At 41.1% G+C, this 11,855-nt stretch overlaps 1 protein-coding gene across 1 annotated transcript; it reads right to left on the reverse strand.

Moving 5' to 3' along the window:
• Window positions 1-2,521: 2,521 nt before the first annotated feature.
• LOC103699396 (putative disease resistance protein RGA3) lies at window positions 2,522-11,855 on the reverse strand. The gene is made up of 4 exons (XM_089929537.1): window positions 10,896-11,855; window positions 3,573-6,100; window positions 3,090-3,165; window positions 2,522-2,985 (listed from the first exon to the last, which is right to left on the reverse strand). The coding sequence occupies exons 1-3, from the start codon at window positions 11,846-11,848 to the stop codon at window positions 3,146-3,148; spliced, it is 3,501 nt and encodes a 1,166-aa protein (XP_089785663.1). The 5' UTR covers window positions 11,849-11,855; the 3' UTR covers window positions 2,522-2,985; window positions 3,090-3,145.

Consider the following 11,855-nt stretch of genomic DNA (forward strand, 5'->3'; position numbering starts at 1 on the left):
CCATCCCCATCCAACATAGTCTTGCCTCCTCCATCCAAATCTGCCACATCCGCAAGTTTCTCTTCTGTCCCACTTCCTTCAGCACAGCCTCCTCTACGACATCACATGGTTACAAGACTACAAACAGGCTCGCTTCGGCCTAGATAGATACTTTCCTTGATCAGCCTCCCCTCTATCCCGGAACCCACTTGTTTTAGTGTTGCAAACACCAGTCCTCAGTGGAGATCTGCCATGTTACAAGAGTTCAATGCTCTTCTTGAGCAAGGAACCTGGGAATTAGTTCCACGCCCTCCGGATCAACATGTACTGGGATGCAAATGGACATTTAAAATCAAACACCACTCTGATGGCTCCATTGCCAGATATAAAGCCCGGCTAGTAGCTCAAGGCTTTAAACAACAATATGGCATTGACTATTTTGAAACTTTCAGCCCAGTTGCCAAGTTCCAGACCATCCGTATTCTAATAGCTCTGGCTATTACACTCAGCTGGCCCATTCGACAAATAGATGTGTCGAATGCCTTTCTACATGGCAAATTAGAGGAAACAATCTTTATGGAACAGCCAAAAGGATTCATCGACCCTCTCAGATGTGATCATGTTTGCAAATTGGCAATCTATGGTCTGAAGCAAGCTCCCCGGCAGTGGTTTGCCACCTTCACATCCTTTCTGCTCCAACTTGGATTCACGATCAGCACAGCTAATCCTTCACTCCTTCTTCTTCATCAGCATACCACTGTTATCTATGTCCTTGTGTATGTCGATGACATACTTATAACGGGGAACAGCAGCAATGCAATTAGCCAGCTTCTTCTTCAACTAAATGGTCAATTCAAGATTAAAGACCTTGGTACTCTTTCCTACTTCTTGGGGATTCAAGCCATCTATTCTAAATCAGGAGTAGCTTTAAACCAGTCAAAATATGCACACTCTCTTTTGCAGAAGGCTGGGTTGTCAGATTGCAAACCTGTTACTGCGCCCTTATCGATCAAGCAACAGCCTACAAAGGAGACTGCACTCTTCTCCAATCCGGAACTCTTTAGAAGCCTGGCTGGTTCAATCCAATATTTCACCATCACCAGGCCGGACATCTCCTTTGCAGTCAACTATATTTGCCAATTTATGCATCGTCCCCTACATATCCATTATCAGATGCTCAAACGGATTCTCCGGTATGTCAAAGGGATAGTGGATCATTCCCTTCATTATAAATCTGGCTCACTGGATCTCTCTGCCTTCTGTGACTCCGATTGGGCAGGGGACTCTTCCGATTGTCGTTCCACCACAGGCTATTGCATCTTTCTTGGACCCAATCTTATCTCGTGGCTTGCTAAGAAACAATCTACGGTTGCACGTTCATCCACTAAAGCTGAATATAGAGCTCTAGCAATTACAACAACTGAGATTATTTGGCTTCGTAGCCTTCTTCACGAACTGCAGATTCCTGCTTCTACATCCACGGAACTATGCTGTGACAACGTCTCTGCTCTATCACTAGCAACAAACCCTGTTTTTCATGCTCGCACGAAGCATATAGAGGTTGATTACCACTTCGTGCGAGAAAAGGTCGAGTTCAAAGAAATTCGCCTTGCTCATATTTCTACACAAGATGAACTGGCTGACATTTTCACAAAAGCTCTCTGTGTCAAGCGGCATTCCCATCTCTGCTCCAAACTTCGAGTTCTGCCCACGAACTCGGCTTGAGGGGGGGTATCAACACACACCATCAACTCCAGAAGTTTTCCCACTGTTTCTCCCCCATGTGCTCAGACCAAGTTATCCAACGGTCACTCCAAACGTTTCAAGCTGAAACGTTTCAACCACCTTATAATAGCAGGAACGGATTCTGGTGCTGTAACAGCAAGTTAAACAGAATCCGTTGTGTACTGTTGAGCTTCAAAACAACTCTGTAATGAGCTCTATATAAGCTCATGAATTCCGACTAACAATGGTAATAAAAATGATACCATTTATCCCATCATCTCTTTATCTATCTCTTCAAAAACTTCTTCAGTTAACAAGAACGAATTTCTCAGGAAAAAAAAAAAGGAAGAAAAGAAAGAAAAAAGAGGTTAAGAAGAATGGGATGCTGGGAGTTCTACGTATCGATCTGCAAGAAAGCTGGGAGTTCATTGGAAGAAGAAAAGACGTCATGTGACCTAGTCTCAAGAGTTTATGAGAACTTTGACAAGATAAGAGCCGGTCAGTATTTCAGGCCACCTGGAATGCTGAATGGAAGCTTTACCAGGAGACTATTGTTCTTAGCAGAAGTCTGCCTCGGGTAACGGAGGAGGCTTTTATAAGATAGAAAGTATTGTAAGATGTGAATCAGAAGCAAACCAATCCTAACATGCTTCAAGAAAGGAGCAATGCTAATGTAACATGTAAAGCTATTTAAAAAATGCTTTAAGAATGAATCAGAACAGTATAAGGTACTGCAGCGATTAAATGGGAGTCTACTTTCCAGTAATGGTTGTTGAACATTTTGGAGAAGCTTTGGTTCATGAACAGCAGTATTGTTCACATCCATCTGTCCATCTGTCCATCTGTCATATGTGGTAGAAATGTTGTACCTAGGGCTATCATTTGGTATGACTTATCTATTTTGGATTCTCTCAAAAACCTTATCCTTCACTCTTTTGAGGCAATTACTCTGGGTTTTGAGCCACAAGTACATAAAGAAGTTTTGAAACTGATCATGGGTTCATGACAAATCAAAGTACAGAGTATGGAACTTAGAATGTAACTGCATCAAAGTCCTCACAAGGAATACTGCAAGCACCAAAAGCCATGCTCCTGACACTTCCAAGATCTTGACTTATAAAGCGCGCGCGCGCGCGCGCACACACACACACAGAGAGAGAGAGAGAGAGAGAGAGCATCTGAAGCTATGCTCCTCATCATATGATACCCATCCGTGAGACTTTGCTGCTCCACATCACGATAGAAACATCAAACTATGAAATGAATTCATTGCCTTGATACCTGCCTTCATAACAAACCAATATGAAAAAAATACGTCAATCTAATGTAGCAAAGTAAAACATATGTTGTTTAATTGGCCTCAATAAGTATAACTTATTTGTTACCTTTATAGGATAGCATACCATGATAGAGGTGATGGCACCTTTGCAATCATTCCGATTTATTGCCCTGAGCTTTGCCCTGTAAAAAACCATGCGATATCATCAATTTTTTCCCCCTTTTTTTTGGGTGATGATGCGGTTTCGTCGATTTGGAACTAATTGAAAAAATATATATTGAATGAATCATTTAGAAATAAATTCGATATCAAGGAAGATATCATATATGGATTTCTAAAGGGGGAATCAATGGAGATATAACAAAATTTTCAGACTTTCGACTCTTACTATAAAACATATGAGAAATAAATTTTTTTGTGTAATTGTTCTTCTAAATTTAGAATCTCAAGCTTAACACTTGAAGATCAAATGTTGTATGGTATAGCTCAGAGAAATACAATCACAGAGTAACTAATTTTCGAAGCGGCTACGAGGCATATACCAAAACAAAAGAAGCGCGCTAGAAGAGCAACTAATTTGAGCTCGTACCTTCATACAGTGGGCGCGTGCTCTGATCTTCGTATTGAGGCTGAACTAGATGACCCACTAGTTGCTTATCAATCCATACCGAGAAGATGTGCTCAATCTTGGGCCAGTCTTCACCTTCCTCAACTTTGCACCGTCGCCCGAGCTCCGGACAGTTGTTGATGCTCAAGAACTGAAGTTTAGTTGGCAGACCATCATTTGGCAAGCATAAAAGCTGAGGACAGTCTGAAATCTCGAAACGCATGAGTGATGTCAGGTTCTTGAGCCCATCTGGTAGGTACTCTAGCTGCCCACAGTTCTGGATTTCCAAGTCTTCCAGCTTCCTTAGGTTCTGCAGTCCCCTTGGTAGTGCACGGATTTGAGAACAATGTTTGATCGCAAAATAGGTAAGGTCAGTGGGGAGCCAATTGTCTGGCAATGATACCAAGTGGTCACAGTAACTGATTTCCAAGCAGCGTATAGAAGCACGGCCAAGCTGGAGTTCTGAAGGCAAGCTTATTGTTGGCAACCCGCTGAGGGTCAGGGAGGAAAGAGAAGCGAGACTGGACCATGAGTCGAAAACCCAGTCGCCGCTGGCCTTCACCTCTAAAGATTGGAGCGATGGGAAGCTTCGCAAGCCAACTAATTTTGGGGATCCCTCAATCTCCAATTTTGACAGGGAAGGAAGATTATGAGTAAGTTGTCGAAGACCAGTGCAGTTCTTAAAAACCAGCTCTCGAAGCAAAGGAAGCAGGCAATTATCATATCCACACCAAACCTGCAAGCTGTGCATGCTCTCAAAATGTAGCTTTTGCAATGATGGGAAATTTCTTCTGTCATGACCACAAAATGAGCAATCCACAGTCTTCACTGAATCTATTCCTTTTACATAGAGTTCCTTCAGAAGTGGCAACTGTCCAAGCGGTGGGAGTTTTTCACATTTACCACAGTCGGAGAGCGACAAGATTACTAGATTGGAGAAGGAAGAATGCCATATCCAATCCGGAAATGAAGCACCTCCATAGCCTACTATCCTTAGCTCTTTGAGGTTAGTGTGAGGTTGGAGGCTATCCAGAACTTTCTCCTCATCCACACCGAGTGCATAGCTCCATCGTAGCTCTAACCTGTGAATGTATCGCTTTCCAGCTAAATTCGCCTCCTTGGCTTCTGCTGCTTTTGAAACAAAATGAAGGTTTGAAATTTGAAGCTCTCCATGGAGATTGTTCAAATCCTTCAGCTCTCTTAACCCACATCTATGCTGTGTACCTACAACAAATCTTGATAATGTTTGGAGATCAGTTAAAAGTCCAATTTTTGGTGGCATGGACCTCAGACTATTCCCTCTGGACATGGCAGCCTGTGCCATCACTGAATTTTCATCAAGATGCAGATCGAGATGGCGCAGTTTTCGGAGATTTCTTGTGCTCCAAGGCAACTCCAGAATATCACAATTTCTAAGACCCAATATCTGAAGATTGTAAAGGCAACCCACTGATTCAGGCAGCCTTCTAATATTTGTGTTGCGAAGCTGGAGGCACCGAAGGTGCTTCAAATCACCTATTGATTCAGGCAGCGTACTTATGCCACAGTTGCTCAGATCCAAGGTCCGTAGTCTTTCCAATCTCTTTGCAAGATTGCTGGGGACCCTTATCTCATGTGTTGTGGATCCACCAGCCAGCAGGAGCGTGTACAAGCCACTGTATCCATATAATGTCTTAAAAATATTCTTCCTTTGATTAGACAGAGGGGATTGCGTCGAGTTATCCCGCAGAAACCGGTCACAGATCAACGACAGATGCCGAGTCTTTGCAGAGAGATTGCATGGTTTGCCAAGCTCCGCTATACAACATTCCTCCCTTGATACATGTTGAGCAAAGTCATGAATAAGATTATGCATTTTGTACCTAGGTCGGCTGCTTTTATAGTCAAAGTGTGAGAACTGGAAGAATGACTTCTGCACAAGCGAATCAAAGTAGTAGCTGCCTATGTCTTCGATTCGTTCTCCCCCACTTGGCTGAATGAAATTTTGTGCTATCCACAGTTGGACTACGAACTCCTTCTCGAACTCGTAGCCTTTCGGAATTAAGGAACAATATGCAAAGCATGGCTTAAGATGTGCAGGCAATTGCTGGTAGCTCGAGCTAACCGCACGAGAGATGTCGCTGCTCCCACCAGAGAATTCCCACTTCTCGTCTTGGAGAATTGCTTCCCACTTGCTTCTGTCAGCTACCCTGCGCATCCTATGGCCCAAAGCAATCGCTGCCAGAGGCAAGCCCTTGCACTTGTTCACAATCCGTCTTCCGATATCATCTAGATCAGAAAATGCATTTGGATCTCGGGCAAATGCATACTGGCAGAACAAAGACCAGCAGTCATCATCTAATAAACCCTGCAAATAGTACGTAGTCGAGGTTCTCATAATATGCGCAGCTTCCTCACTCCTAGTGGTCACTAGTATCTTGCTCCCTTTGGCTCCATATAGCAAGGGGACTCTAAGCCTCTCCCATTCTTCCGTATCCTCATTCCATACATCATCTAAGACGAGCAAGTATTGTTGGAACAAGGTGTGAAGTTGATGGGATAGGATTAGGAATGAAGCAAGAGATATTTTTCATTCATAGTTTTTTTCTGCATCTTACAATCTTGCTAAAGCCATTCTTATATAGAATGACAATTTAAGTAACATTTAATGCCCTTGGAGTACTAAAATGACTCTTTGAAATACAAGTACTTCTGAGATTTCCAAGGTGACACTTTGGATTACAAAATGACTCTTTGGATTACAAAATGACTCTTTGGATTACAAAATAACTCTTTGGAATGCTAAGTTGTATCAACACCGAAGAGTCATGTGCATTGATTGCAAATTACTTCCTAATACTCCTCCTTAATTTGCAATTGATTCTTAACCTTTCTGAATTGTTCTATGGTGACAGCTTTGGTAAGAAAATCTGCAGCTTGCTCATTTGTGCCAACATACTTCAAAATGATTTCTTCTTTGTTTACCAAATTCCGAATGAAATGATGTCGAAGTTCAATATGCTTGGACCTTGCATGGAAGACTGGATTTTTAGACAAAGCAATTGCTGACATGCTGTCACAATAAATGATAGTTGGTTGAACTTGAGTTTGTTGTAGATCCAAGAGAACTCTTCTTAACCAAACTGCTTCACATGCAGCATCTGTAGCTGCGATGTACTCTGCTTCTGCTGAAGATAAAGCAATTGATTTTTGTTTCTTTGAACTCCATGAAATCATCTTTGAACCAAGACAAAAAATATAGCCAGACGTGCTTTTTCTATCATCAATTGAACCAGCCCAGTCACTATCGGAATAACCAACAAGATTGTTATTTTCTTCTTTAATATATTTTATGCCTTGCCTTTGACTTCCTTGAAGATATCTCAGAATGCGTTTTGCAGCAGCATAATGCAGTTTGCTTGGTTCTTGCATAAATCTTGAAACAACATTCACGGCATAAATAATGTCAGGCCGTGTGTTGGCTAGATATATTAATGAACCAACTAGACTTCGATAGAGCTGTGCATCAGCTTTTTCAGCATCATCATCTTGTTTTAACTTTTCATTCAATGCCATTGGAGTTGAAACTGGTTTGCTCTTGTCCATTTGAAATTTCCGTAACATGTCTTTAATGTATTTCTCCTGTGAGATAAAAATTTCTCCTTTGGCTTGCTTTACTTGGATTCCAAGAAAATACTTCATTAATCCGAGATCCGTCATCTCGAATTCCTTCATCATGCTTTGCTTGAATTCATCTACAACTTGCATGTTAGTACCCATGTAGATAAGATCATCAACATAGATACATGCAACAAGAAAGTTAGTAGCATCACATATCTTTACATAAAGAGATGGTTCACTTGGGCTTCTTTGGAATCCATTTGAACAAAAATATTTATCAATCCTGCTGTTCCAAGCTCGTGGAGCTTGCTTCAAGCCATATAGAGCTTTATGAAGTTTATAGACTTTGTGTTCCATACCTGCCACTTCATAGCCTTGAGGTTGTTTGACGTATACCTCCTCCTTCAGTTCGCCATTGAGGAAAGCAGATTTGACGTCAAGTTGGAGGACTTGAAGCTCAAGTTGTGCAGCAAGAGCAAGAACAATACGGATTGTCTCCATTCTTGCAACTGGTGCAAATGTTTCGGTAAAATCAATGCCAGGCTGCTGTGAGTATCCCTTGGCGACAAGTCGAGCTTTATGCTTTTGAATAGATCCATCTTCTTTATACTTGATTTTGTAGATCCATTTTAGCCCGATCACATCCTTCTCTTTTGGCAGGTTGACTAGCTCCCAAGTTTTATTCCTTTGAATTGTTGCAATCTCATCATCCATTGCCTTTTTCCATTCTTCCTTTACAACAGCTTCCTCAAAATTCTGAGGTTCATAACCAAAGAAAGCAAGGTGAGAAGTGTTATAAATATCTTGCATAGATCGAACTTTCTTTGGTAAAGAATCTGTATCCATGGTTTCTAAAAAAGAGGGAGAATGGATTGAACTTGATGAAGAAGAGGGAGTTTGTGACATAGATGGTGAAGTTTGTATTGGTGATGAAGGAGAAGAATGAATTGAACTTGGTGAAGAAATTGATGTTGGTGTAGAAGGAGTTTGTTGATGCTCTTCTTGTCTAGCTTGTGGCTCCATGAATTCATATGCGTTTGACATTTGAGATGAGTTCTGTGTCCAATTCCAGTTAGATGCTTCATCAAAAATTACATCTCTTGAGACGACAAGCTTCTTGGTTTTTGGATTGAACAACCTGTAACCTTTGGATTCATCACTGTAACCAATAAATATTAGTTTTTCTCCTTTTTCATCAAATTTCTCCCGGTATTGTGATGGAATGTGAGAATAGGCAATACAACCAAATACTTTAAGATGATGTACTGTTGGTTTTCTTTTGTGCCATGCTTCAAATGGAGTTTTGTTAAACACTGCTTTTGTAGGAGATATATTAAGAATGTAAATAGCAGTATGCACACCTTCAGCCCAAAAATTATTTGGTAAGCCTTTTCCTTTCAACATGCTTCGGGCCATTTCAACAATGGTGCGATTCCTTCTTTCAGCAACTCCGTTTTGTTGAGGACTCATACGAACTGTGAGTTGTCTTTGGATACCATTATGTTTGCAGTACTCCATAAATGGTTTGTAGATAAACTCTCCTCCTCGATCAGTTCGAAGAGTCTTGATTTGGAATCCACTTTGTTTCTCAACTAGTGCTTTGAATTGTAGAAACATAGAGAAGGCTTCGGACTTGGCATGCAAGAAGTAAACCCACATCATTCTAGTATAATCATCAACAAATAGAATGAAGTACCTTCGGTTGTTGTGTGATGGAGTTGCTGTGGGTCCACATATATCAGCATGAACAAGTTCAAGAGGTGCTTTGGATCTCCATGAAGACTTTGGAAATGGTAGCTTGTGCATTTTTCCATATATGCAGCCTTCACATACTTGACTTCTTCCTTCGATGAGAGGGAGACCAATCACCATATTTTTTTGCTTGAGTAGATGCAACCCCTTCATATTCAAATGTCCATATCGAAGATGCCATAAAGTTGACATATTAATAGCTTCACTTTTGAATACGACATCTTGTGATAACATGGTTAGAGGAAACACCTTGTTTGTGCTCATAGGAACAATAGCAACTAGACAGTTATTCTTTTTATCAAAAATTTTGCAGCTACTGTTATTGAAGTTGATAGCATATCCTTTTTGAGTAAGTTGCCCAACGCTTAGGAGGTTATGAGATAAATTTGGCACATAAAGAACATCATTAATAAGCCTTTTGTTACCTCCTTTGGTGAGAACTTCAATAGATCCTTTGCCTTCAATAGTTTGGAGTTTGCCGTCTCCGAGCATGACTTGAGAAGAATAATTTTTGTCAAGTTGGATGAAGATCTTTTGGTTCCCCGTCATGTGGTTGCTACACCCACTATCCAAATACCATACATTTTGAGAATCTTCTTGAACATTCATGCAAGAGAAGAGTTGTTGAGTTTCTGCTTCATTTTTAGTGAAGTTGGCTTCTTCATTTCCATTCTTCTTTTGGTACCAACAGTCCCTTTGTGAATGGTTGGGAATCTTGCACTTATTGCATCTGTATCGACAATCTTTTGAGTCATGGTTGTTCCTCTTGCAAACTCGGCATCGAGGATTGAAACCACCTGATTGTTGTTGGTTTGCTCCTCCTTGATAGTTGCCTCTTTCCTTCTTTTGGAATAGTCCTCCTTTGTATTTCTGTTTAAAATTCTTTTTCTCTGAGGTGTTGAGCTTAGTTTGAAAAGCTTGCTCAAGAGGTTGAGTAGAAAACCTATTCATTCTTTCCTCATGAACTTGTAAAGAACTCATTAGTTCATTAAAACTGTAGGTAAAGAGATCTTTTGATTCTTCTATTGCAGTGACAACATGATCATAATTTGTAGGAAGACTTCTAAGAACCTTTTGAACAACTTTTCTATCTTCAATAGTATCTCCAAGACTTCTAATTTGATTAACAACTTCAGTAACTTTGGTCAGAAAACTTTGCATACCTTGGCCTTCTTTCATTTGCATGTTGTCAAAATCTCTCCACAGTGATTGTAACTTTAATGAGATAACTTTCTCATTACCTTGGAAACCTTCTTTGAGTATTTCCCATGCTTGCTTTGCTTTTCTTGCTCCAAAAATTCTGGGATAGATGGTTTTGCTTATTCCTTGTTGAATGTATCGAAGAGCACATGCATCTTTCTTCACATTCTCCTTGTACTCTCCTTGTTGTTCTGCTGTCCAATTTTTTGTAACTTCTTGTGGTTGAGGTGGCTCTGCATATGAACCTTCGACTATGTCCCAAAGGTCTTGGGATATGAATATGGTTTGCATTTGACTACTCCAATAGTCATAATGCTCACCATCAAAGATGGGAACTTGGTTTGAAGTGTAGGAGAACATGGTAGTTGATGAAGATGCCATCTTGACAAGTATTTTTTTCCAGGCTCTGATACCAAATTTGTTGGAACAAGGTGTGAAGTTGATGGGATAGGATTAGGAATGAAGCAAGAGATATTTTTCATTCATAGTTTTTTTTCTGCATCTTACAATCTTGCTAAAGCCATTCTTATATAGAATGACAATTTAAGTAACATTTAATGCTCTTGGAGTACTAAAATGACTCTTTGAAATACAAGTACTTCTGAGATTTCCAAGGTGACACTTTGGATTACAAAATGACTCTTTGGATTACAAAATGACTCTTTGGATTACAAAATAACTCTTTGGAATGCTAAGTTGTATCAACACCGAAGAGTCATGTGCATTGATTGCAAATTACTTCCTAATAAGTATCTCTTTCCAGCCAGCTTCTCCTTGAGGTGTTTCTGAAGATTGTCGAGATTGCTGAGGTCATATGCACAGCTATCTACGGATTCTATCATGGCTCTCGTGAGTCTTTTTACATTGAAATCATAGGATACATGAACCCACAGCTTGAGCTCAAAATATCTCTCTACCGCGGCCTCATCGTTATAGACTACCTGAGCAACGGTGGTCTTTCCAATTCCACACATTCCATGAATGGAAACAACAGAAATGTTTCCACTGTCCTCCATCTGCGATGATACCAAGAGTTCTACTATCCTTTGCTTATCGCTTTCCCTGCCAAGAGGTGATGAAGGATTAAGTGAGCTGGTCTGACGAAGGTCGCCGCGCTCTTCTTGATTTCTCATTCCATTCCCCACTCTCAAGCCAAAGGAATTCCTTCTCCTTCCGATGGCATCTAGTTTATCGGCTATCTCTTTCATTCTATGGGACATTTTGAACCAGAACAAGCCACGCTTAGGATTGATGACAGACAAGGAGTTGCGTACCTGTGCGTATGGGATCAGACGCCGGCGTTGAGCTTCGGTAGCACACTCATCCAACACGTCGTTTGCATCATAGGCGACGACCCTGAGCTCGTTAAGCCACAATCCCACTGCGTGGTCAGTGCGCTGCCTCTCCTCTGCATCACGAAGGACAGCTTGAATCATGGAGAGATTGTCCCTGAGATTTCTCAGTTCGTCCTCCGCTCCCAAGACCAATCTCCACTCCTCTGATAGAAGAGTGAACAAGTTCTCAAACAAGACCTGCAGAAAAGCCATGTGCTTCGTTGCTTGCTTCTCAGAGCCCCTGCGTCCACAAAAAGAGACGAAGAGGTAGCGAAAGAGGTAGGGAGAGATCTGGGGAGAGAGATTGTCTGAGAACGCTCGTGTCCACAGAAAAGAGACGAATGGGGAAGCCCAAGGAGTCGTCCTGGTCATTTTGCAG

Source organism: Phoenix dactylifera, chromosome 3 (genome assembly GCF_051530095.1).
Source record: "Phoenix dactylifera cultivar Ajwa chromosome 3, Ajwa_hap1_PhDact_Kaust_v1.1, whole genome shotgun sequence".
NCBI classification, from domain to species: Eukaryota; Viridiplantae; Streptophyta; class Magnoliopsida; order Arecales; family Arecaceae; genus Phoenix; species Phoenix dactylifera.